Raw genomic sequence first — 26,812 nt, 5'->3', positions numbered from 1 at the left:
CTTGAGCATTGAGGAGTCCATAGGAATACCACCCGACATCGATCTTAGGACAAGTAGCTTGGAACACCACATCGAGCACTTTGAAGCATCTTGAGCGGGTAGCACAAGTCTAATTTAAGCCAAGTCGAGGTCAGATGATAGCACTTACATAGTAAATAACATAATATCCAAACTGATCTTTTCTTACTTAATTATTGGAAATCAGATATAGGATCATTTTAGTTACCCTATTAACAAAGAATCTCAAAGTTATAAAATTAGGTTGGATTATGATGAAGTATATTTTGAATGATAATTTTGATAAACAATATTTATACTATGTATATATTTATTTATTTGGTAAGTACTTAAATACATATCTACAAAGAAGACACCTAATAAACATGATAACAATCAAATATTCTCCACAACCCAAACTTGTATAATGATTATATCATTGGTCACAATCCAACTTATCATAAGTATGGGTTAGGCAACATTTAAAACATGAACAAGTGTATGCCACCCGGTGGGCCCGCCTGGTCTGCACGCTCCGAGAACGCCACGTCGGCGTCCTTTTCTGCGGTCGCGCTTTTGCTGACCAGGGCCCCTGATGGAGTCGCCGGCGTGCGGTCCGCTGTGGCTGACAGTGTGTGCCCTCGCTTTTGTGTTCGGTGTATGGTCCGAGTCACAGGGATCGCACCCTTCCGATGGGAGGCTGGAGAAGCGCGTCGGACAACCCCCTGCATCCGTTCCCACTCACTTCTTGTATGGAATGGAACAGCAGACTTCCCACGTCCAACCTCTATCTCTTCTCCACGTCGGGTGTAGGTAGCGATGGGACCCGCGAGTGTCCATGGCCGAGTACTCTTGTAAAGGGTGGTCCCACCCTTCGTTTGTCTCCGTTCCTCTATAAGATCTCTGCCCCTCTCTCTCTCTCTCTCTCTCTCTATATTTTGGAATCGGCGACTTCGGGACTTCGATATGCGAGCGAGGGGGCGAGCGCAGCTAAGAGGGGCAACAGGAACGAAAGAGGCGAATTGGAACCCTAGATGCGTCCATGCGTGCCGATCCACGCTTCTTTCGGACGAGCGATCTCGTGAACGCAGGAGGATCTGATCTCTTGCTTTAAACCCCTTTATCTTTATTCTGGTAATGGTCGTGCGCGCGCCTTTCTGGTCTCTTTCTTTCGTTTTTTTCTGTTTAGATGACAATGTTGTGATTTCAGGTCAGCAATCGGTGGTTCTAGGATCAGGGGGTTAGGTTTTCTGCCGATGATACCGGGAGGAGGCTGTGATTAGTTTGTCCTCTTGCCTTTCTTTGGAACTGCGGAGATCTTACATTTTGGCTATTTTTCCCGGCTGTTTTCTTTTGGTGAGTATTACAGAGGGTTTCGTGTTGCACCGCAATGGCGGACAAGCGCATGAAGGCGGTCGTCGAATATGATGACGCTGAGGATGGGAATAGTGAGGAGGGAGAGAAAGAGGACTCTGATGATTTAGAGCTTGGTCTCTCACTGGCCCATTCGGAGATTAGGGCGGGGTTTATGGGTGGCGGGCAGATGGAAGGCCATAGCAGGAAGAACTTGCCTTGGGAGGACCAGGGTGTTGGGTGCTCGCAGTTTGGCTCACCGCTGGAGCCTTTGAGGCAATTTGATTTTGGGCAAGGGAATGTGAAGGACTGGGTAGAAATGAACGATTGTAGAGAGGACGTGGTGGAGGTAGGTTCTGTGTCTCAGGTGAATTATGTATCACGTGACATCTGTTTGGAGATGTCCAATTCTGAATGTCAGAGGTTTGCTCAACAAAAGCGGCGTAAAGTCCTTGCTTCTCCAGAGTACTTTCTTGGTGCCTTGGCTCTTTTCTAAATCCATATTTTACTGTGTAGCGATGAATTCATCAGAAGCTTAGTTGTTGACTCATATTGTTGATGATGCTTTTTCTTCATTGTATTCTTATTTGTATCTAATGCATTAAGTTTCATTTCTTGCAACTTATCATATGTCACTAGAATGGTCAAGATGACATTGCATTGTCTTATACTTTGTACATATCCCTTGAAAATGATTGCTTTTGTTAGTTTACTATCCTATTTCAAATGTATAATGATGTTTCTTTGGACTATTAGAGTTGATCTACATTCTCGGAGTTACACCCCGTTAGCTTCTTGCATTCTTCTCATTATTTAATAAAGTACTGTTATTTTTGGATAGAACACCAATTTGGGTGTTATCACTGTAACTAACTCACATAGAATTGGTCCTGGGATGTTGGCACCATGTTTAGCATTTTTGGACAACTTTGCACATCAATAGGATGTGATCATCCATGATAATCATAATCACGTGTTAAGCATTCTCATTGACACAAAGATACTATGATTCTATGCCTATTCTATAATGATTGTGCAGTGGGGCAAGAGATACACTAGGCTTTTTGCAAATTTAGTCATCTGCAACCTTAGATCAAAAGCGGACTGATAGACGTATGTAATTGTAATCATATGAATGCATCATGATTGACCTTAGACCCAAAGTGGATTGATAGTGTTTGCACAGCCATGGGTTATTGGTTTTGTCCACACTGACCTGAATGTGTGAATGAGTGGGACCGTTTACCTGTGAAACTTGGATTCCTTGATCACTATCACATCATTGGAAATTTGTTGTCTTAGGGTAAGCCACGTTAAATGCTTTATTTGGGTAGTATTATCCTAGTGTTTCAAAGGACTTCGTGAGTACAAAGTCACATGTAGGTAAATTTGTGCTTTAATAGTTCTGCCTATTTAATTTTCCCTGATCTGGTTCAGAGGATTGGGTGTAATTATTCCTTGAATTTATTCAATCTTGCAAGATGCATGAAACTGTGGACATTAATTAATTTATATGTTGGTGGCTATTGGTTTGTCTAGTCAGGCAGTGGTCATTGGGTTGTCCTGTGGCTCATTGGAAACCAAGCCATGGCATGGTAAAGTCCATATTCTCCCTTTTCAATCTCCCTATAACTCTGGCCTTTTGCTTCGGAAAGGGTAGAACTGGAAACCTCAGGCTCCTAGATCTGGTGCATTTGCACTGTTAGATTACATACCAAAGACCGAAGTGCTTAATTTCAACCTTGTTGACTCCTAAAGAACCAAATCCATGAGAATATTTAATAAACTACTAGTTCAAAAATCAAGTATTTATATTATTTTTAACAAACTTGAATCAAATGTTGACTTCGCCAGATTGGGCCAGGTTATTATGAAAGTTTTATTAAGTTAAGAGATATTGCTTATGAACATTGGTCGAAGGTGCTTTTATTGTCTTATAGCAGTCATTTAATACAAAACTGGTATTGGTGATGACATCGCGCATAACATCAACCTAGGGTGGTCAAAGAGAAACATATCCATGTTATTGTGAGTTATAAAGTACCCTTGGATTAGTCAAAATGTTATTTTTTTGGGAACCTCAAGCAAAGTTCGTCATATCGCAACGTATCACTTGGTATGGGCGGTACATATCAATCTGATAGGGGACTATTATGGGTAGTATATCAGTATGTCTTTATGTACCATGTGTCAGTATGCTTGGTACAACTCAGTACAGCTTGGTACGTACCATACATACCAAAGACCGAAGTGCTTAATTTCAACCTTGTTGACTCCTAAAGAACCAAATCCATGAGAATATTTAATAAACTACTAGTTTAAAAATCAAGTATTTATATTATTTTTAACAAACTTGAATCAAATGTTGACTTCGCCAGATTGGGCCAGGTTATTATGAAAGTTTTATTAAGTTAAGAGATATTGCTTATGAACATTGGTCGAAGGTGCTTTTATTGTCTTATAGTAGTCATTTAATACAAAACAGGTATTGGTGATGACATCGCGCATAGCATCAACCTAGGGTGGTCAAAGAGAAACATATCCATGTTATTGTGAGTTATAAAGTACCCTTGGATTAGTCTAAATGTTATTTTTTCGGGAACCTCAAGCAAAGTTCGTCATATCGCAACGTATCACTTGGTATGGGCGGTACATATCAATTTGATAGGGGACTATTATGGGTAGTATATCAGTATGTCTTTATGTACCATGTGTCAGTATGCTTGGTACAACTCAGTACAGCTTGGTATGTACCATACTGACAATTGGTCGATATATCGGTGCCGACTTGTCACGGACTTAGCTGGTTTTGCCTAAGTCGTGCGGCACTCTTGCGTGTCCGTCCGTAAAGGTCAGCCTCCCCGAAGCCTCCCATTGTCCCTTAGGACCAACAAAAGAGAGAACGGGTTAGAGAGAACGCCTCAATCGGGATCCACAAGCAAACATCTCCGAAAAACACTTCATAGACAATGCAAATTACAAACAGACCTTACAAGCTCTGAACAGTGGCACAACAAAGGGTAAAATGGTCCATTACAGACCGAAAATCTCTCGCACGTGTTCACAGGACACAACCTTTATTTACAAGCCTAAAGAGGCCACCGACCCAACTAAAATGAGATTATTAAGCCTTCGGCCGCCCCTCTACATGCTGTACAAGGCATGAACTTGCCAAAAGACACGAACATACATAAGCATTACATCAAACATCTTGTTTAGAAGTTTGTCCGTGACATTCTCCCCCACTTATTCCTTCGACGTCCTCGTTGAAGCCTTTGTCGACACTGCAACTCCTCGCCTTTGCTGAGTCTTCAATCTTTTGCTCCAGCTACAATGCGCCTCTTGGCTCCCAGCTGCTCTCCGCTGCTGTTTTTGAGTAGTCGAACCTTTGATCCGCCATGCTGCTTCAACTCACCAATGACTCTGACTCTGGTGTGGGGTTGGCTGAGTTGTGTTGATCCTTGTTGATTCCTGCGGATCCCCCAGATGAAGGAAAAGACCATCCTTACTGCGCCAGTCTCTCAAATGCCTCATGCTGCTTGAACTGGTTGGATGCTTGTTGGAGCTTTAACGAGCATCGTCTCGCAAACTTATGAAGTTTTGGGTCCTTCCTCCACAACATTTGCTCATTGACTCTTCTTTCACTTAGTTGTCACATCCAAGTAGGTTCGCATCACTTCCGCTTTCGATTGTCATTTCGTTGGGAAATGAAGCGGACAATCTACTCTCAGTAGCACCGATCACCGTTGGTGAGGATTTGACAACTATTGTCTTCCATTATCTTCGAAGGGTCTTTGAACTTGTGCAGAGCTCCTCTGCTGGATAGATAAGAGAATTGGGGTACTCGGTTTCGCCCATTCTCTTAAGGGTTGAGAAGGCAAAGGTTACTTGACTTCGCCCGCCTCCTCCAGGTTGTACTCCATGCATCGAGCTGGTTACTAGCCTTCGCCTGCTCTTTGCTCACACTTCTGAAGCACTTGAAGTGTTTGCACTCCTTGCGTTGAGTTAGTTACTGTGATTCACCTTTTCAATGCCATCGAACTTCTGGAATGCAGGAAGTTTTCACCCCAACTTGGAGTAATTCTCTCATAGGTTTGGTCGCCTCTGGGATTGTACCGTCTTCTCCATCAACCCTGCCGCCTACTCCACTGAGTAGCAAAGGTACAACACCGCGTACTGCCTACTTCGTTCCTTGGTTATGCACTCTTGCATGACCCGAAGTCCTTCACTTTCGGCTATCTTGATGAGAAGCCCATTGACACCGGTCTTACGAAGTTCTTCGGCCTCTGCCCTTCAGCCTTGTCTCGGTACTTGGAGATTGCCTCTGCATTCTCCACCTCCTCGGCCCCTTTCACGACCAAGCGCTCTCCCTCCCTGAGAGCAAGGGATCAATGACTTTCACGGAAGTCCCGCCTCTGTGGTACCATGGCGCTACCATGCCCATGGCACTACTATCCGTCGCCTCGCATCTACATCCCTTTTCTTCACAATCAGTAGATATGCCTCCGTGACACTCCTCCGAGTCCACCTTCATTCTAACTGATTGCTTGATTTTGGGTAGTTAAGTCCCTATGGAATCGTCGTTGCATTCTCGCCCCTTTCGACCCCCTGCTTCAACACCTCTGTGTTCTCCAAGCAGTCTGTTTGGTCGATGGAAAGACAGACTGCAACTCCTATGCATGGCCTCTGCCATCACGTTGTAGGGTTTGCACTGATTCTGTCCTCCTTAGCTTCCTTGGTAGCAACGTTCTCTTACTCGGCCTTATCCTCTGACTTGCCGGGCTCCCTTAAGCGAATATGAGCTCTGGAGCAGTCTAACTCTCCAGCTGCTTCGATCATACCTCTGCATGATCAAGTCCCTCCCATGGAACTCACTGGTACTTGCATTCGAACTTTTCCCTTGGTGGAACCCAGCCCCCATATGCCGATGACCAAGGCTTTCATCCGATGCAAAATTCGATGCACGCACGGAAGACCCGCCTCTGCGGTACCATGGCCTTCACTCCTTGAATCCATAGCTTTTCTTGCCGTCGTGTTGTTCACCGAAGTGGAGCTTCCAGTAGCTCCCGATCATACCTCCATATGATCTAGTCCCACCCGGGACTATATCGTGTGTATCGCATTGCCACGAACTGTTCCACCACGATCCGCTGCACCATGTCGCCTCTTGGTGACATCCCCATTGCATTCTGATTCTTGTGGAATAAACTCGAATTGTGAACCCTCCATGTGTGGCAGTTGCCAATACATCGCAGGGTCTCTTCCACCTTCGATTTTGTTCGCTCCTTTGGCAATCAACCTTCATCCACCCACTCTTGGGTCACACCTAGATGAAGCACCGCTCTAGGACAGTCCGTCGCCTAGTAGCTCCCGAAGTCCACTAACTTCACTGTAATTTGTGCACCATTGTCTGGATCCTGGGCCTCTGCCCCTACCAGCCCAATCTCCGCTGCGCACCACTTCCTTCATGGCAACTTGAATGGCAACACTGTGGCATATTCTTCAAGAGTACTCGCCTCTGCGTCCTCTTGCCTCGTGCTAAGGCCTTCTGAACCCAACTTCGCCCCCGCAAATTGAGTCGCCTTAGTTCCTCCATCAAATGCCCCTCCGAGATAAGGTGCATGTGCCCAGAAGCTCCCTTCATCTTTAGCACCATGCAAGATGAGTCCTCTCTGATAGAATGAATGACCCATGGAACAACATGATCCTACTCTTGCCTCTGCAAGAGTTCATATCCTTGACCTCTATCTAGGGAAAGCACTGCGCCTCAGCTCCATGTTCCAACTTCTATGATGGCTCCCTTCATGCGGCTTAGGTACTTCGTTAAGTTACACCCAAGTTGCTCCGCTCCTCGTTTTTTGCATTGAGTCGATGGTGGCCCTCGCGCCCACCATTCCACGGGTCAGCCCTCCCTCGAGTCCAATCTCCATATCGACTCCAAGTGTACCTTCATTTAAGTTGCTTTGGGTCGCTCCCCCACTTGATCTCGCAATGCATCCACCAATGCATTCTCTCAAGCGAGATCATGCGACGACTCCTCGCCGTTTGCTCTGTCCATCGAGCTTCGTGGAGTTGTTGTTTGTTGAGGTACTCCTCCTCAACATGTGAGGTCCGTCTCACATGATTCTCCCTCTGGAGAGCCGGGACTTATCCCTCCTAGATAACTGTCCCATTGGAGCAACATCTCTCTTCGTTTCGAAGACCACCATCCCCTTGGACTACTTCGATATGCTGAACAAACTGTGCATTGTTCTGTCTCCTGCAAATGCACTTGCTAGATTGCTACTCCACGTCAATACAGCCCTCGCTGCACCACTCAAGGCCTAGCAACATGCTGAACTCGTTGCACACTTCAGCCTCCTACATACGTATCCTTCACATGCCGAAGAGAAAGTTTCAATGCTCTATGGCACCGAGTTTCGGTCGCCTTGGGATGGCCGCGAACATTCCATCGTCCGCATACAAGCCCATGCATGAGTACCGAATTCTTTGAGTTAGCAATTTCCCTCACCTCTGTGAGCTTTGCACAACTCTTTCGATCGCTGAGCAACTCATTCCACCTTGCATGGTCTCATTCTTACCAAGTGCCTCGCTTGCCTTGAGCACCATCAAGTATGGTTGTCAACGTTGAGCCGTAGCTCAAACTCAACCATCCCAACCTTTGTGCGCTCCGCATTCTTCCAAGTTTATCTGTTCTCGTGGTGCTTCTTGCGCGAAGGGTTGGCCATTCCTCTGAATGCCAATCTCAGATGCCCGCTCCTCCGAGCGACTCCTTTTCCCTACATCTCCATGCCCGTTTTCCCCCAAACGGCCGCGCGTGTGCTGACTGCCCTCAACGCAGCCCCACTAGGTCCCCCACGTTTGCATGCTAAGTGTTTCTATGAGTGCTTGTCCCGCTCTGATACCATCTGTCACGGACTTAGCTGGTTTTGCCTAAGTCGTGCGGCACCCTTGCGTGTCCGTCCGCAAAGGTCAGCCTCCCCGAAGCCTCCCATTGTCCCTTAGGACCAACAAAAGAGAGAACGGGTTAGAGAGAACGCCTCAATCGGGATCCACAAGCAAACATCTCCGAAAAACACTTCATAGACAATGCAAATTACAAACAGACTTTACAAGCTCTGAACAGTGGCACAACAAAGGGTAAAATGGTCCATTACAGACTGAAAATCTCTCGCACGTGTCCACAGGACACAACCTTTATTTACAAGCCTAAAGAGGCCACCAACTCAACTAAAATGGGACTATTAAGTCTTCGGTCGCCCCTCTACATGCTGTACAAGGCATGAACTTGCCAAAAGACACGAACATACATAAGCATTACATCAAACATCTTGTTTAGAAGTTTGTCCGTGACAGACTGGTAGGGGGAACCATGCCTGCAAGAATATTTCTATGAATATCCATGCTTTTTGGGCTCACATTTAGACAATGTGGAAGCGATAGAAAATGACTTTTGTTTAATGAGAGATGCCAAGGATGTATTCTGTTACTTAATATGGTGAATAATGATTGCATTTGATTTTTTTTCTCTCTTGCCCCTACAATTTGAAAGATTGTTAGAGGATGATCAAACCAAGGGTTAGGAGTTTTAAATAGGTGTATTTTGAGTCTAATTTGCTTTTGAATCTTAATTGCAGTGTCTCAGCTAAGTTTTCAGGACTGTCCTTGATAGAGAATCAGTTTTTTTGTTTTGATCATTTTTGGGATTTCCAAGGGATCAATTAGTGTCTGACCGGAATGTCTGGTTGTTTATCAAAGAGAGCCATTTTCTGGGTAGTTGAATGAATTGAGCTTAATGAGGTTGCCTTTCTCTACTCCTTTTGTCATTGTATTTACTGAATAGTTCTCCTCTTTTCTTCTATCCTATACTTCAACTGCTGTAACTGTATTTTGCTGTCCTTTGTGACTCCAATGAGACCTTATCTTTCAGTGTATTTTGTCTCCCCAGTGCTGATTCCTACTAAATCTGTGGTCAGTCCTAAAATAAATGATTGGCCTGAATTGCATGGTCTGTGGTCAACTAGTTCCCGTTGGGAAGTGAGTTGATTCAAGGGCATGTTTGGCTGTTTATCATGTACCGAGATCTGGAGTCTTTCTATGAACTTTCTCTCTTTTCCCTTTTCTTTCTGTTTTTTTAAGGCTACTTCACTTTTCATTTCTTTTTCCCATATATTATTCTTATAGTTGGAAGATAATTATTGGCTTTTCACTCTCCATAGATAGAAAGTTTGCTTGTTCCTAATAGAAGTTTGCAGTGCTCACTGTCCCTCTGTCGTGTGAGAAATCCATGCTGTTTGGTCTATATTTTGCACAATGATTTAAAAAGGTGCTCGGACGAGGCGAGGCGAGGCCCGAGCGCCTCGCTTCACTTCCAGGCGGCGCGCTTCAAAGAGGCGTCGACGCTCGCCCGAGCCCAGGCGTTGGGTGCTTCGGGCAAGCACCTGGGTTAAACCAGGCGGCTGAACCAGCGTTTTAGGTCTGGTTCGGTCTTCGATGCTTTAGTTGGTTCAAAAAAACCAACTAAAGCACCGATATCAGCTGTCGCTGTCGCTGTCCAACCCTAACCCTGCTCGTTGCCGCTGTTGTTGCTCGCTATCGCTATCGCTGTCGCTGTCGCTGTCGCCGCTCCCGCTGCTCGTCGCTCCCCCCCGCTGCCGCTGTCGCTGCTCGCTGCTGCTGTCGCTGCTCGTCGTTGCCGCCGCTGCTGTCGCCGCTCCCGCTCTCGCTCTCACTGTCGCTGCCGTTGTCGTCGCTCCCGCTCCCGCTCCCGCTCCCGTTGCCTCCTTACACTACCGCTGCCGCTGCCGCTTCCTCTTTTCTCAGTCAGCACCCCCTTACACTCCTCTTCCTTCTTCTCCTTCTGTGTACGGTTAACAGTATACTAATAATAGTATTTGTATTTATTAGATTAATAATATATTATTTTGATTTTGTATCTTAGATTTTCTTAATTTAATAGCATATTTTTATTTAAAATTTTAAATAATTATATTTATTAATTATATTATATATTTTTATATTTTAGTGCATCGCTTTGCTCGGGCGAGCGCTTAGCGCCTCGGGCGTTTTTGGATCTTGATGCCTTTTGACGCCTAGCACTTTTTAAATCACTAATTTTGCACATAACAGAAAAATCAAAGCTTTAGGATGGCCTGCTGTCCTTCCTATGTCTTTTTTAACAATAGTCAATTAATTTATTTAGTTTTCTCGGTTTGTCTCTTGGATTACTAAGTCCAGCTACAAATACTTTTAAATGATTTGTAATATAGGGTTAGGGAGCTGCAGCCACTCTTTTCTAGGGATTGCATGACTATAGTATTAGTAAAATCTCTGCAAATAAACTGCTGCTTTCAAAGCCTTCTGACATGTCCCAGTAATTCAAAAAACAATCACTTTCAAGCATTAGTTTCTCAAATCTGTATGCTAAAGTATCTGCTATTGAATGGGCTCCTAGAATAAAACCCATTCATTGTAATATTGCTAAATTTATCAAGTCCTACCCATCTCTACCAATATCTAAATTGGTAGGATATTCTTTCCTTTTTTTTGTCTGTATTCGGTCATTTACCTGATGAAGGTAGGAGATTCTTTCCTTTTTTTCGTCTGTATTTCACATTTCAACATTTATATATTTGTTGATAACTTAACTTGCTGAGCTGCAATTCTTGATTATTGATTATGATTCAAGGTAAATGTCAATGGATAGCTGATATTTAATGGATCTGGAATATATTATTATGTTCGTTGGATATGCTTGTCAAGGCCTTCGTCCCTTCTCGACATATATCCCTGCATCGTTGTGTTTCAGATTTACCTATATACATTGACCTGTGGACACACCAAGAAGGGTGGATTTGTTCCAAGAGAAGGAACTTGTGAGAGAGTGGGAGATGCTCCACTCAGTTTCTTGAAGGGAGCAGTCACAAGTTGTGATCCCAACTCACTTTTTTTTTTCTTTGATCCCAACTCTAACTACCTGTTCTTAGTAGTCTGACATCTTCTGAAGTTTTTAAAATTAATTTTGAACTGATTTTTTATCTTCCTGTAATTGTTAAATTCTTTTTGGCAATCAAATCTTCCCTGACGACTTGAATTATTGGATTGTCCTATCTGCTTCTGGATCAAACCTGACTCACTTAAACTGGTAATTTAAGCCAGTGTCCCACTATTTTTCTATTCATTTTGAATTTTCTCTCACGTTTTTCCTTCTTTTTCCTCTCTTTCCTTCATTGTCTCATCTCACCAGCCACTCCTAATTGGTGGTCATTAGCAGCACAAGAGTTGTCACTGTTCTGAGGAATTCTATGAGAAGTGACTTTGAAGTTTAGTGCAGAATTGATATTTTCTTTAAGAGAAGTGTTTTCAAACTGTAGCATATTATTGACATGTTTTTTTTTGTGTTAGAATTTCATTCCTCAGTCTAATACGATAATTCCAATCTCTTTTTATAATCTTTTCATAGATGTATTGTATTTCCATGACTTTATCATTTATAATTATCCTGAATCAAGCACACACTGTATATGTACTTTCAGTGGACTTGATGCCTTAATCATTTATGCAATACCTATGATAAAGTTCAGCCCTTATTTTAAAGAACTGACAAGTTTTTGTTAAGATATTGCTAGCCATAATCATGAATTTTCGTTAGGATATCAATGTTAAGACCTTTGTTCCTTGTCCACATATATCCCTGCATCAATGTGGTTCAGATATACCTCGATGCATTGACCTGTGGACACACCAAGAAGAATGAAGTTGGAACAAGAGGAGAAAAGAACTTGTGGAAGAGTTGGAGATGCTCCAATCCCTTGTCTCTTAAGGAGAGCAATCACAAGATGTGATCCCAACTCTCTCTTACTGCTTGTCCTTTGTAGTCTGATGCCTTTTAAGGTTTTCTTTTAGGTTAATCTTGAACTGATTTTTTTTCTCATTCTGTAATAGACTAATAGTTAAATTCGTTTTGGCAATCAAATCTTCCCGTACGACTTCAATTAATGTATTGCCCAATCAGCTTCTGGATCAAGCCTTACTCACTTAAAATTATTGTTTAAGCAATAAAAATCTCACTTTTTACCTTTTTTTTATTGTTTTCCTTGTTTTTTCTTCTTTTTCCTCTCTCCCCTTCACTGGCTCATCTCCACCAACCACCCCTAATTGGTGGTCAATAGTGGCATGAGGGTTGCCACTAGTCTGAGGAAATTTATGAGAAGTGACTTTGAAGTTCAGTAAAGAACTGACATATTCTCTTTAGGAGAAGTGTCCTTAAACTATAGCATATGATTGACATGTTCTTTTGTGTTTGAGTTTCATTCAGTGTGATAGGAAGATTCTAATCTCTTTTTAAATTCTTTTAGTAGATGTTTCGTATTTTTTTGATTTTATCATTTATAGTTATCCTGAGTCAAACACTCACTTTATATGTACTTTCAGTGAGTTTGATGCCTTAAATCATTATCATGATATCTATGATGAAGTTCCACGTTTATTTTAATGAACCGAGTAATTTGTGTCAGGATTTTGCTAGCCTTTATGTACATAATCATTAATTTTCGGTCCCTTTCTCCTGAAACTATCTCATTTTTCCAGAGACGCAACTTTCTTCCTTGCTGAAGTGACAGCAGCAGCAGTGGCTATTGACTTCATTCCACTAAGTTCATCATATTCAGTTGAAGACAAGAAGGCCTACCACTTGAGCATTTTCTCAAGTGATGATGCTTTTGTAAAGTCCAGCAACACCATTGATGGAGTAGGCTTCGATGGAGACACCATAACTGCAATAAGTGCTAAAAATGTGGAATTCAGGATGGATTTTTCAGATGATCTGTTACACCTGGTGTGTCTTGCACTTGCTTTTGATACTTTATTCACTGTTGGTTGCTTGAAGCTTAAACTACATTTATGTTAAGTAGGATATGCTTTGCAGATTTTCTCTTTCCTTGAACAAAAAGATTTATGTAGAGCAGGAGCAACATGCAAGCAGTGGTTAGCAGCTAGCACACATGAGAATTTCTGGAGGTGTTTAGAGTTTGAAAATATAAGGATCTCCCAGCAGAACTGTATGATTTCTTCTCTATTCTTATTATTGTCTCATGAATTGTGAAACTGTAAGTGAAAAACAGTATTGGCAAATATGAGCTAGTTTATGTTCCTGAATTGTAAAATTTCATCCACCTACTTCTAGCAGGTGCAGAGTGTCCATCTATGTGGACCAATCTTTTTCTTGATGCACTTCGCAAAGTTGTATCCCACAATTTGTTAAAGTTAGTGCTTTTCACAATGAGACCTACTGCTATAGAATATTAGCTTACGGTGAACCTTGAAATAAGAGCAACCAGTGGTCTGGGAAATGCAAAATAATGGAAAAGGAGAAATGGGCTAACATAACTAAATTTTAAGCGGAGTGGAGATTTTTAAGCAGAATAGACACTTTTTATGAAGCATTGGTGGTCGATCTCATGGTATTAGGCCTTGTTCCCTAAAACTTAAAAGAATGCAAATTTTATACTGCCAGTTTAACAACAGGTAGAGTAGGATAGAAGAACAAAATTAAGAAAAAGGTCAAAATTTTCCACTGAGTGATTTATTTGAAGCTAACAAACTACTACTGTTCAAGTCAACAGTTTCATGTTATGTACTCTGAGCAGAAAAATGCTGGGATCCAAAGTGTTTTTTCTTTTCATTCATATTTCATTGAGCACTATAATTCAATAGAAAGAGACTTGAGTGCCAGTTGAGCACTTAATAGTATCCTGATCTTATACTAATGGGGACCATTAAGCAAGTAGCTTGTGCACTGAGATCAGCATCTTTTATTTAGTTGTTCATGTTTATATGACATTTTAATGTTATTATCCAGAAAGAAATACAACCATGAGACACTTAATTTCCATCCTGTTCTGACTATCCATCCATCTTTTGTTTCCAAACTTGCGCATTCATTCTCTGAGTTTGTTGTTCTTCTGATATTGAACTTCTAAGCAACTGGAAATCTTCTATATTTGCTTCGTGTATTGAGTGCATCTTTTATATTTGCATCTTGTGTATTGAGTGCAGTCAAAGTGACTATTGCCTTTCAAAATTCTCTGATGTTTGTTTATGAAAGACGTTGTTCCTAATATTAGTATTATATTTTCAGAGTTATAAGCAGCTAACTTTTTAGGAAAAAAATTTACTTGATCTAAAACTTCCTAATTTGATATTTGAGCATTTCCTTTTTGTGGAATCCCTTGATTTAGTGAGATTTATAGAGTTGTGTTTCATCACTTTGGTTATTACGTGTTAGCAAAATTAGATGATTTCTTAGATAATCTATCAACACTCCCATGCTATCTAATATTATGAAGTTTTTAAAGAATTCATGTTCTATGATGCTGACTTCAATTCAATCACTATGTTGTGTTTTTAGAGGCTATGTACATCTTAGATTGTCATCATGGAACTATGTTTTATAGATATGGTCCTTTAGTCTGTCCAAGTTTATGACTGAACAACGTCTAGAACTTAAAAAAATGAGCAAGTTGCGGAACATATTCTCCTATATGCAGAACTACAAGAAAGAAATGCAGTAATCCTATTTGATATTTGAAATTAACTAAATTATTGGTATTTTATTCTAGAGTAAGTTCAGACTACTTGAGTAACTTCCTTAATCCAAAGGGTATATACCAATTTTCACAAATTAAACTAAATTTCTAGAAATTATAATGAAAATTTTGGTGTTTTTATGACTTAATTTGTCCTTTTTTTTCTGTTGACAATTTAGGATATACTCTTTGGAAATGAGGCCGTGCTGGCATTTGTTCCAAAGCACTTTTTGCAGATTTAAATAGCTTCTTGCTGTCTCATATTGCATAATACCCTCTCCATTGAAAGAAAGAAAAAAGATCAACTGGGTGTGATATGCCCCATAATGGACTAGCATGCGCATTATAGAAGTATTTATCTTTATTCTATGGTGGTAAACACTCATGTATGGCTTATACTGGTGCCTCGATTCATGCTTCCCAGCAGCAATGTGCAATGATCTTCAAAATGACTCATCAATCATTTGATGATTTTCTGAATATTTAGTATGCATATTATATTATTTACCAGTGAGGATGCATATGATACAAAGCTTATTATCGGTATCATTGAGTAATTTGCTCATTGCTGACATGTTGACTCAATGTGTAAATATACTTATGCAAATGGAAGCCAACATAATATCATCCAATTATCTTGTTATGTTCCTGAGAAATTTTTAGTCAAGAGCATCAACTATTCATCCTACAGCAACAATAACAAGTCATAATGTTTGAACTATTTGGGGTTGGCCATATGGATTTTTTGGTGTTGTGCCAGTTAAACAAAGAGTATCTAAATTTTTAACTGGTAGAGTCTTCTTAGTTTTCCATCTTTCTCGTACCACTAATACTAATTATCTCACTTTTCTAAGTATAATATTTATAGATCTCATAGGGACATGTTTGTACCATCTTAGACAAATTTCCTCATTTTATCCTCTGTCAAAATTGTTCACAATTGAATACTTTTTCCAATCTAACCTGGAAGTTCACAATCCACTCCACTTTTCTTGTCTGAGTACAACCTTTATATATACACACGCACATACATGTTGTTTCTTAGTCATCCAACCATAAAGGATTGTTGGCCTGACACTTGTCATAAGGAGTTGGTAGAGGAAGGGAGGAGGAGGTACGGAGGAGGATTATAGGATCAGAAGGTGATAGAGGATCATGAGGAGGCGGCGACAACAATAGTGGAGGATGAGGAGGAGAAAGTACCACAGGTATGTGGCGGGCGATGAGCTGGGGAGGGGTTGTGTGAGACGTGCATGAGTAATGTGTACGATGAATTTTAGGGTTATTACTTATTACTGTTAGGGTGAAAACTAACAAAAGAAAAGGCCATATTGCTTGATTATCAGGCTTGGATTGGGCGAGAAGTCTAGGTCATAGGGCTTGTCAGGTGGTAAGCCCCGGACAACCTATGGTTTGCTTGTCAGGTGGTGAGCCCTGTACCCCCTATGGTTTACGAGTTGATTCATGCTCAAATTGATACTCTCTGGTTTGTATCAGTCTGGGTGAAATTGCATATCTTGCTTAAAACTTTTACTTATTAGAAAGTTTTCTCCATCCAAGTTAAGTATGCTACAGTTTGATTCTTTTATATTATTAAATTTGCATCTCATATATATTTTCTTTATCCTACTTAATTTAAAACCCTTAGTTTCCATGGTTTCTCTCCATTACTCAAGTTTAGAAAATTTCATTTAAATGAGCTATGCTTAATGAGATTTGACATAGTTTTATGTTAATTGTCAATGTCTTAATACAATCATTCATCTTTTTCATCTGGGTTTGGGATTAGCAGTAGTGGTGTTATAACTATTTATTCTTCTAACTAATGGTCAGGAGTATCATTGTTGACTTTTGTACCATTCAACGCTAATGACCATAAAAATATTCTCTTGGTAAATTTCTTTTATTTTCTTTTTGTCATTCTAAAACACATCTCAGAACTTTAATTTTCATTACCTCTTGGGTTTCCCCTGCTTGTGTCATGTGCTTATGAATTTATTTTCTTGCAGTTGTTGCTATTTGCCATCGTTACCCCAATGCTACTGAAGTAAAACTGCGTGGTACTCGAAATGTTGAGGGCCTTGTCATTGTTGCAATGACTTCTTTAAGGTTTGTCTTCCATATATCCCTGGATTTTGCCTCGTGCCATCTTTTTGTTTTGTCAAATATTTGGTCATTGTTGCCCGTATTGATTTGTCAAATCTTTCAGGCATCTTGAAACTTTAATCTTGGACAAGGGGCGGCATAGTGAATCTTTTTTTCTTAGTGAAGCTTTTTTTCTTACCTTGACTGATTGTCCTGCGTTAACTACTTTGAGAATTTCTGATGCATTTATCAGTAATTGCACTCAAGAGGTAACTGTATGCCATGAAAAGTTACATGACCTTCAGTTGGTAAAATATCGAGCTCTCCGTATTACTGTCAGGTAAATATATTGCTTATTCGCTGCGATATGTTCTTTTGTTATAAGCAATATTGCAATTTTTTAACCAACTGTTTTTGCATAACATGGGTACTTCATAGATGTCCTCAACTTCAGACTTTGTCCCTGAAGCGCAGCAGCATGGCTCATGTTTTGCTTAATTGTCCCCAGTTACGTGTGTTGGATTTATCTTCCTGCCACAAATTACCTGATACTGCAATTCGGTCATCTGCTATGTCATGCCCTTTATTGACATCACTAAACATGTCATCTTGCTTATGTGTTACTGATGAAACCATACGTGAAATATCTTTCACATGTCCAAATCTGTGCATTCTTGATGCTTCGAACTGTCCAAATATCTCATTTGAGGTTAGTCTTTGGGTCCTGATTTTTTTCAGCATTCATTTGTTTGGCATTTGATGAATACATGCTTATACGTGTACACGTGCTGGAAGTCGGTGACACTCCCCATGTTGATGGATTTGAGGCTTGAAAGTTGTGAGGCAATAACTTCTGCCTCTATATCTGCCATATCTCAGAGCCAGATGCTAAAGGTTGGAGGTTTTGATTCCTTGTCTTGTATTTAGTGAGTTTATATTAGATTCTTTCTCTCACCATCAGATCCTGCAGTCATTGGAGCTTTATAACTGTGGCATGCTTACTTCTGTCTCACTGGACCTGCCACACCTGCAGAATATAAGTCTTGTATATTTGCGCAGGTAAAACTCAGTTTATCTTCTTTATTCTCTCCTTTTATATTATGTAGTTTCTCCTGTATCATCGGGTGCTAATAAACTTGTATGATAGATTTGTTGATCTTAATTTGCGGAGTCCTGTGCTCAAGCAGATCAAGGTTTCTAGATGTTCAGCACTTCACCGCATTAGCATTACATCAAATGCACTTCAGGTCTGCTTTCCTTTTATATGACTAGAAATTTTGTGTTTATTTTATTTTTTAGTGTTATTTGAAATTGAGTGGTTTTGAACTCTACAATTCTGATTCCTGTTCATGCAGAAACTGGTATTGCAAAAGCAGGAAAGTTTGACTACTTTGTTATTGCAATGTCAAAACTTGCAAGAAATGGACCTTAGTGATTGCGAGTCTTTGATGGATTCTATTTGTGAAGTGTTTAGTGATGGGGGAGGTTGCCCAAAGCTACGGTCATTGGTTCTTGACAATTGTGAGGTTTGCAATTTATGTAGCCATTGTTTTTCCCTAATATTTATGAATTTTCTGGACTACATAATTTTTAGTCTCTTCTCATTAGGGCAGCATACCACAACCATCTATGGTTTCTCAATATCGCTTTTGCATCATAAATGGTTGTCCTCAGATAATGTAGCTTTGGTTGCAATAGTTAATTGTTGCCATATGTAGTGTTTTTAAACATAAAATTCTTAAACAGACAGGTTATGGAAATTTTTGTAATGTCAGGATAATTGGAAGAATGATGACATTAAATAATGAGGTAATTTTATGACATTGCTCCATGTAGGTCTTTTTGTGCATTGTTGTATAAGCTTTTTTTTAACTCAAACTACACTACCTTTTTTTTGTGTTAAACTATGTTGATTTTCACAAACATTTCATTATTTCCATTTGTGGTATTGATTACTCTTGTATATTATTCTTTAATCATTTCTAACAGCCATTTATATTGAGAATAGTCTTCAAAAATCATGGAGTGCATTGACTAACCATACCTTTTTTGCCAATTATTCCTATCACTTAATATGCAGCACTGGAATGACAGACATATATATTCAGTCTAGCAGTCATCTGGAGTATATCTACTTATCACTTTTTTTGTTTCATTATAACCTTGACTAGGCTTGTTGCTCTTCTTTGATTATTATTGAATATATCTAGGATTTGTCCTAAATATACTTTTTTCTGATATTCTGTTTGTTCAGCGCCTAAGTATGGTCAAAATTAGCAGTTGCACTCTGGTGTATCTATCACTGGCTTGGTGCCATGCTATGAATGTGATTGAACTATCATGTCCAAACCTTGAAGAACTAAATCTCGATGGCTGTGATCATCTTGAAAGTGCATCATTTTGTTCGGTCAGTTGATCATTCTTGACTCAGTTTATAAATATGTTATTATGACACGCTTTAAATTGTGAAGGCATCCGTCTGCTAGAAGTTTGACGGTTGTTGTAAGTACTGTTGTTTTCTTAGCTTAAGTTATTGTGCTATGTGATTAACTTTTTTTTGGCCTGTAGGGATTTGAAGTTGGAAAATCAAATTGGCATAAATTTATATTCTAAGATTTTACCATTAAAGAATGTGTGCAATACATCCTTAGTTGTGTATCTCAAATGTTGTTCCCCCGAGAAATATGAAACAACCCTTAATACTTTGCACCCACAAATTTGAAGCATTGCTCATGAAAATTGTCTGCTTTATCAACAGCCTTTATTCATTAGGAAGCTGATCCATAGGTGAGAGCAGGAAAAATTAAGTTTACAAATGTTAGGATTATTCTTGAAATTATAAATGAAATCATCTTAAATATTAAAATTGTGGAAAGTTGAGAAGAAGTGCAACGCTGTTAAAGTTTTTCATGTACGGGTATGTTGGTGGAATAAGTTTGATGCACATTTTCTTGAGTATCATTTTAGTAAAGAATTTTTTGGAAACTGATGCTATTATTTTGTCTTTTTCACCATATTCACTTTTACTTGTTTTATTCAGCAGTTATCGTGTTTTTCGTTGCCTACATTTCTGTTTTTGTTTTTCTACATAGTTCATTTTGGATGATTATCAAAATTTTCTGATATGCAATTTTGTATTACGTCAAATTTTACTGTTTTAGCATTAAGTGGATTGTTCAATATCTAAGTAATACTGATCGTGCAATCATTATCTGCCTTGGTTGCAATTCTGACTGGTCGCTTTTTTAGGTTGGTCTTGAGTTGCTTAATTTAGGTATCTGCCCAAGACTAAGTGATCTACGGATTGAAGCTCAAAACATGTTAGTCTTGGATCTTAAGGGTTGTGGTGTGCTATCGCAAGCATATATTCACTGTCCTCGCTTGAAAGTCTTGGATGCTTCGTTCTGCAGGTTCCTTCTTTGCCTCTTCTGTTTTTGAGTCTTCATCATCTTTAAACATAACTTATTGTGTCATCCTTCATGCAGAAAATTTAGTGATGAATCATTGTCTACAATAGCTGCATCATGCCCTCATATTGAATCTTTGATCCTGTCATCGTGCCAATCTGTTGGACCTAATGGGCTATCTTCCTTGCATTTTCTTCGACGTCTGACTCTGCTCGATTTGTCATACACATTTTTTATGAGCTTGCGGCCTGTTTTTGACAATTGTTTGCAGTTAGTGGTAAGTTCATTATTCAAGTTCCCATTCAATTTGTATGTTGTGTAGATTGGGTAATTCTGATTTATAATCCCATGAGGTCTTTTATTTTTCCCTTTCTGTTTCATTAAATGGGTTGTTCGCTGTCATTCATGCTGATTTCCAGTGCATAGTTTAGATCAAAGTTCCCTTTGTTCTTCTTTAATCTGGTTTCAGTAACTTGAGCAAATAAGTAGTGTTAATAAATTATTCTTTGATAATGATTGCTCTCAACTTCAATTAGGTGTATACTAATTATTTACTAAAGGAAACTGGACCTGATGAGATTCATGGAATTTTAGTTGTACATTTTATAGTAAAACAGGGTTATTAAACTGTTAAATGTTAAATTGTGCTAGACTCATTATTTCAAATTTAACTTTCTCTCTTGTCATTATGGCATTGATCTGAGCTACTATCTCTTAACCTATAAAAAGATTTTGTCCTTGCACTTTTAAGGGTGACATTATTTGTACATCAAATGCAATCTTTATGCTTATGAACAGAGTTCTATGCATGCAGGAACAAATAGGTGTTGATGATTGATTTGGGTATCTTTTCATGCAGGTCTTAAAACTTTCTGCCTGCAAGTATCTCACAGATTTTTCTCTTGATGCCCTCTATAAAGAAGATGTGCTTCCAGCCCTTCGTGAGCTGGACTTGTCATATTCATCTATTGGACAACTTGATATACTAAATCTAATCACTTACTGTACAAATTTGGTTCATCTGAATTTGAATGGTTGTGCAAACATTAACGAACTTATCTGGAGCTCTAGTTATTGCCATTCATCTAATATGGCCATCAATAACTGTTCGTCTGCAATATCAAAAGAAAATGACGAGAGCTTTAGGAAGACTGGCCATCTGCTTCAGATTCTGAACTGCACCGGTTGTCCAAATATTAAGAAAGTTCTCATTTCTTCTTCAGCTAATTGTTTGCGTTTATCCAAAATTAACCTCAATTTGTCCATAAATTTGAAGGAAGTATATCTGACATGTACCAATCTCTGCATGCTAAATTTGAGGTAGGTGATATTTTGAAGATTTTCCTTTGTTGACGATCTGTTTGCCTTTTTTTAATGTATTTCTAACCTTCTGTGTCTCTGTTTTCCAGCTACTGTAGTTCCTTGGTGATCTTGAGGCTCAATTGTCCAAGACTTAACAACCTCCAGCTTCTGGTAATGGTCGCTACCCATGGTTACATGATTGTGTTGCCACAGTTATTAAAAAATTCTGCTGTCTTTTTTTTTTAATACTTTCTTCAACTTCCTCTCATTTCTGATGTTTTATGTTCAATCATGACTTTCATATTTAAGCAAAGACAGGCACTCCTCACACTATTATATTCTTAACTCTTAATTCTCTTTTTTTTTTTAGAATAGTTGGGTTTCATCGCACATGTACATATATGGGACAATCGTTGCCTTTGTGGGTCTGTTTGATGTTTATTTAATGCCTTATGTATGCAAATGTTCAACTATCAAGAATTTGCATTGTTGTAGTGTACCAAAAGGTCTTCTTGTATACACTGTCATGTGGTTATATATGCAATTATTTAATGGGTGTTATATATTACGTCAATTGCAAGTAATGTGTTGCACTGTTCATGTGTCATGCCTGTCCTGCAAAAGCATTCTGTAGGTGCCATAATGAAAACAAGTTATACTGGGTATCTCCTTCTGCAGTTTGTTTCTCGTTTCATGTTTTTCTTTCATGACATTAATTTTTTCTGTATCTTAATTTTTTAGGCTTGTAGCATGCTGACTGAAGAAGCATTAGAAGATGCTATTTCCCAGTGTCAAGAGTTGGAAATTATCAACATCTTCTCTTGCTCCAAGGTGAAATAATTTATACCTATGAGCTTAGTGAAGGATTTTCTTGTTAGTGTCCTGCTACTTGGTTATGTATCAAAATGAGATATTAGATAAGCCTTCAATGTTGTGGAGTTTCAATATTTTTTAAGTGTTTAATATAAATCAGCACAGAGGAGACAAACTGTGAAATGGCTATAAAAGCTTTGACAGTGGTATGTCCAGCAAATGCCAAAATCTAGGGACCTATGTGAAATGGCTATAAAAGCTTTGACAGTGGACCTATGTGACATCAGCTATGGGTTGAAGAGATAGGGGGAGACAGCTGTCTCAATTCGTTACTTGATTGGGCTTAAATGACCGATGTTGTCTAATTAAGGTTTTTAAATTTAGGGATTTGTAGTCTGTATCATATATTTGCATTATTGGGATCCTATAAACGGATTGTTTAACTAGTATACTCCCTTGGGATAGAAAGTTGTTCATATATAACCTATGTTTGTTGTTGTTTTCATTTGGCAGATACTTGCCAAAGATTTTGATAGATGGCGAATGGTTTGCCCGAGCCTGAGACGAATCCAAAGCAGTCTATAAAGTGCTATTCCATTTCGAGTTTTCAGGTAATCCATCTGTTGCAGCCGGTACGAGAGAAGCAAACACTTGTTTTATCCTACAAGGCATTTTGCATCTTTTTTTTATTGTACATAAACTGTGTTGCCTTTTGTTTTTTGTTGGGTTCTTTTTATTTGTACATAAACCGAATTGACTATTACGTTTTGCTGTTTTATCATTTCATCAGATAATGAATCATCATAGCGTACGATTATATGGTCACATTGAAAAGAAAAAAGAAAAAAAAACTGTTCGGTGAGCTTGATATAGGTGTAGTTTTCTTAGGACAATGTATTTAATTACTTTTGTATAATTGTCATGAAAGTTCCATGAAGCTGTCTGTGTTCTAACTGTTTGTAATTGTAAAATTTTGTGCCCAACAAACTTGAAGTTAATGTACGTATGTGAAAATAGAAGATTGGAAATTAGTATGATTCTATAAAAATAATTTTTAATTTATATAAAAATAAAAAGTAGTAAGGAAGGATTTGTTGGTGTCCTCCCTTCTACCATCAGGGGAGAAACAGCCGAAACGGAGAACAAATAATCCACAGAACCAAGTATCATGTTTTGATAACGCAGCGGGATTCGGCGGAGAGGGCATGAGCAACGGAAGATTTCGTGTGTTTTTTTTTTTAAATCTTTTTAAATTTATTCTTTCAATTTTCAGGCAAACAAAAGAGAAAGCTGCAGCAGGGCTGGTTTCGTGGACTAGTAAAGTGTGATCCTAATATATGATTTTTTAATAAATTTTTTAAACTTGTATTATTGATTAAAAATAACACTGCCAATTGGATCAAAACATATTGGAGTTTCTTTTCCTGCAGCGAGCCACAGTCCACGAACTCCAGCGAATCACTCGGTGGGGAAGCGTCGATGGGAAGATAAAACCCGGGAGAAAAAGAATACTTTCCTCCGTCGCAGGAAGAGTTTTATTCTGCCGCCGCTGCCCGAGCTCTCCTCGTCGCATCCTCGCCCGTCTTCCTCTCGCCATCATGTCTCTGTCTCTCTCTCTCTCTCTCTCTCTCTCTCTACCCCTGTCCGCTTGATCTCTCTCCTTCTCGACTATTCTATTGGGGTATCCAAGGATTCTGACATCATCGCTTGTCAATCTGTGCAGATGCCGCTGCCTCTGCCTCGAAGCCTTTTATCATCCCTCGCTTTTCCCCCTCCGGCGCTTCCCCGCTCGTTTCTTCCTTCACGCGCGCCTTCCCCAGTGGTAATCAATCCTTCCTTCGGCATTCTGCTGAGTGCTCCATTTCATTTCAAATATGATTCTTGTCAGAATTTGACACGGTTGACGCTATGTCAAGGATTAGTTAGACATGAATCTATGCTACTAGGTATTCGACACAGGAATCTAGATTTTTAATCTCGTATCACATCTTATTCAACGGATAATCTTGTGATCCTGTCCTGCATCATGGGAATCTTTGTGCTTTCTCACTGTAAGTGGATTTGGGTTATCCAGCTGCAACCATATATGAGACACAGTGTTTGATTTGTGGTGGAGTCTCCATTCCAGTCAATTTCATCATAAGGCTATATACTTCTAGCTGAATTAGATGATACAAGGTACAAGTAACCAGTGAGTAAACTACAACACTTAAATCTTTCTGTTTCCAGTGTGCCATTTTTTTTTTATTCGGGTAGATTAAGAGTCAATGAATATTGTCTATTTATATTTGTATCTAGATTCACAGTAAAGTTCCCTCATCAATGTAAGCTTGATAGGTTGGTAGCATGATTGAGGATCTCATTATTTTTTTCATTGTACTTCCAATGATATCCTACAGATATCTTTTATCTCTAAGAAACCTAAGCTTTATCAACAGACATCATTCGCTTTTTGACTGTAGATTCTGGGTGATATTGGACTTCGCTTGAAAATTGGCATATCATGTGTGAAAACATGGTTTAAGATGTTATCTACATGATGATATAATGTGTTTCTATAATGCTCCATCTCGAGAAACTATAAGGTGAACTCTTTTATCAAAATAAGAAATTCTTTTGCTCCAGTAACAGTAAGAGAAAATAGGCTCAGTACCCTTATGGCCTTTTATGATTGAGTCGGATGGTTTAAGGACATTGGTAGTATTGTAATCCTTATAAGCTTAGCTTTGTATTCAGACATACTATCATCGTTTTCCTATTTGTTCCTATTTAAAATAACAAGACTTTACTCACTGTCTTAGTAGTATGACATGATGATCCAGCTATCTTTGCGGAACAAGAGACCATCTACTTTTCTGATTTGCTCCTCTCAACATCAAGACACTGAAGAATTCACTTATTCTTATACTGATACTTGAATGTATTTATATGCAGTCATCTGGATTACATCCAGGAGAAGGAAGGTTAATCTTCAAAGAACATCTGTTTCTATTAGGTGTGAGCAGGGAACAAAGGAGAACAATGGATTGGATGTATGGCTGGGTCGCTTTGCTATGGTTGGATTTGCAACAGCGATAACTGTTGAAATATCAACAGGGAAAGGGCTTCTAGAGGTATGAACTTGAAATTATCCATAGAGATCTTCAATATAGATTGTTGCATGTTATAAATACTTGTGGGTAATAGTTAAATTTCTTTAGATGATATTTTCTTGCCTCTTATCCTGACACTTTTCTTGTTCCTGCTCTTGTAATAACTTGATCAAGAGAAAATTATTGTGAAATTTTCAAAGATGATCGAATGCTTATACTAGGAAATCTTGTATTGAAATTCTGAACTAATACATTGTGTGTCTAATTGCTCACTTTTGTCGATTAACATTCTCTCATTTCTTTTGATACTTGCGCTAAAGAAAGAAAATGGCCTTCATAGATTACATTGGACATTGAATTCATCGTGAAATGCTAACGGCAATCTTTGTTTTACAGAACTTTAGGTTTATAATACCACAACCAACTTTGGCATTCATGGTGACAACACTTGTGGATGCTCTTTCAGTGTTCTTCTTTCAGTCTGCCTCTCAAGATTAATTATTTTACTTTGTGTCATTATTTCTTTTATCCCCTTCAATGAGACAAGAATTGTTTGACTGTGTCTGATATTTTGTATTTTACAGTTCCTTATACTAGATAAAGCATACACTCTTCTCTATTATCATTCTAGATATTGTTGGGATTGACAAGTATTATGAAATTTCTTAATCCTATATATTAGAAGAATAAAAAATCCTAATATGCGAAAGTGTGTTTGTGAAAGAAAGAACACTTGAAAGGGGGTCTGATTCTTCTATAAATATTTTATATAATTTTAATTTTTAATTGGGGAAAGAGACAAGAATTGTTTGGTTTTGTGCTAGATATTTTATATTTTACACTTTCTTATACTATATAAAGCATACAATTTTCTCCATTATCATTCAAGATATGTTTGATATATTGGATTATATAGTTAGTTTCCTCTTTGTGAAGCTTAATAATGCTTTGCATTCTCATTCAAGATATATTTAGAGTCTCATATCCATGTTTGCTCCATTATCATCATCATCCTTATCTTTCTCGCATTGAATTCATTTTTCTTTTGTATTTTGAAGGCCTCGTTGGCAAGGACTTTCTAATCCTACGTGGCTCCACCGTTCCACATCTTGGCACGTGTACTTTGAGCTCGTTAACATATAAGTATGCTCGGGACCCACAATTACATTTTATATTT

General features: G+C 39.0%; 1 protein-coding gene across 3 annotated transcripts; it reads left to right on the top strand.

Moving 5' to 3' along the window:
- The first annotated feature begins 919 nt into the window (after positions 1–919).
- On the top strand, positions 920–26,781 carry LOC135627930 (F-box/LRR-repeat protein 15-like). Of its 3 annotated transcripts, none has more exons than XR_010492727.1 (22): positions 920–1,131; positions 1,208–1,815; positions 12,940–13,186; positions 13,277–13,409; positions 16,946–17,045; positions 17,146–17,361; positions 17,460–17,730; positions 17,817–17,915; positions 17,992–18,080; positions 18,169–18,268; positions 18,377–18,547; positions 19,276–19,428; positions 20,271–20,431; positions 20,507–20,705; positions 21,288–21,748; positions 21,838–21,901; positions 22,472–22,561; positions 23,057–23,154; positions 23,974–24,143; positions 24,267–24,365; positions 25,478–25,656; positions 26,694–26,781. XR_010492727.1 is itself a non-coding variant. In XM_065134392.1 (18 exons), exons 2-18 carry the CDS (start codon positions 1,388–1,390, stop codon positions 23,126–23,128), a joined length of 3,054 nt encoding a protein of 1,017 aa, XP_064990464.1. In that variant the 5' UTR covers positions 920–1,131; positions 1,208–1,387; the 3' UTR covers positions 23,129–23,368. The 3 variants fall into 3 exon arrangements, 1 of the variants encoding a protein (XP_064990464.1); XR_010492728.1 differs by lacking the exon at positions 26,694–26,781 and adding an exon at positions 26,032–26,263; XM_065134392.1 differs by lacking the exons at positions 23,974–24,143; positions 24,267–24,365; positions 25,478–25,656; positions 26,694–26,781 and having other exon boundaries at positions 23,057–23,368.
- Positions 26,782–26,812: the final 31 nt, after the last annotated feature.

Source organism: Musa acuminata, chromosome BXJ2-11 (genome assembly GCF_036884655.1).
Source record: "Musa acuminata AAA Group cultivar baxijiao chromosome BXJ2-11, Cavendish_Baxijiao_AAA, whole genome shotgun sequence".
NCBI classification, from domain to species: domain Eukaryota; kingdom Viridiplantae; phylum Streptophyta; class Magnoliopsida; order Zingiberales; family Musaceae; genus Musa; species Musa acuminata.
Note: the sequence above shows the minus strand (reverse complement) of the source record. Positions and strands in the feature narration are given on the sequence as shown.

What these genes read in the sequence shown, in the direction of transcription:
- LOC135627930 (XM_065134392.1), top strand. Translation starts at nt 1,388, where the DNA reads ATGGCGGACAAGCGCATGAAGGCGGTCGTCGAATATGATGACGCTGAG. An exon ending in AAAGTCCTTGCTTCTCCAGA is followed by an intron (nt 1,816 to 12,939) that starts GTACTTTCTTGG and finishes TCATTTTTCCAG; the next exon opens with AGACGCAACTTTCTTCCTTG. An exon ending in CAGATGATCTGTTACACCTG is followed by an intron (nt 13,187 to 13,276) that starts GTGTGTCTTGCA and finishes TATGCTTTGCAG; the next exon opens with ATTTTCTCTTTCCTTGAACA.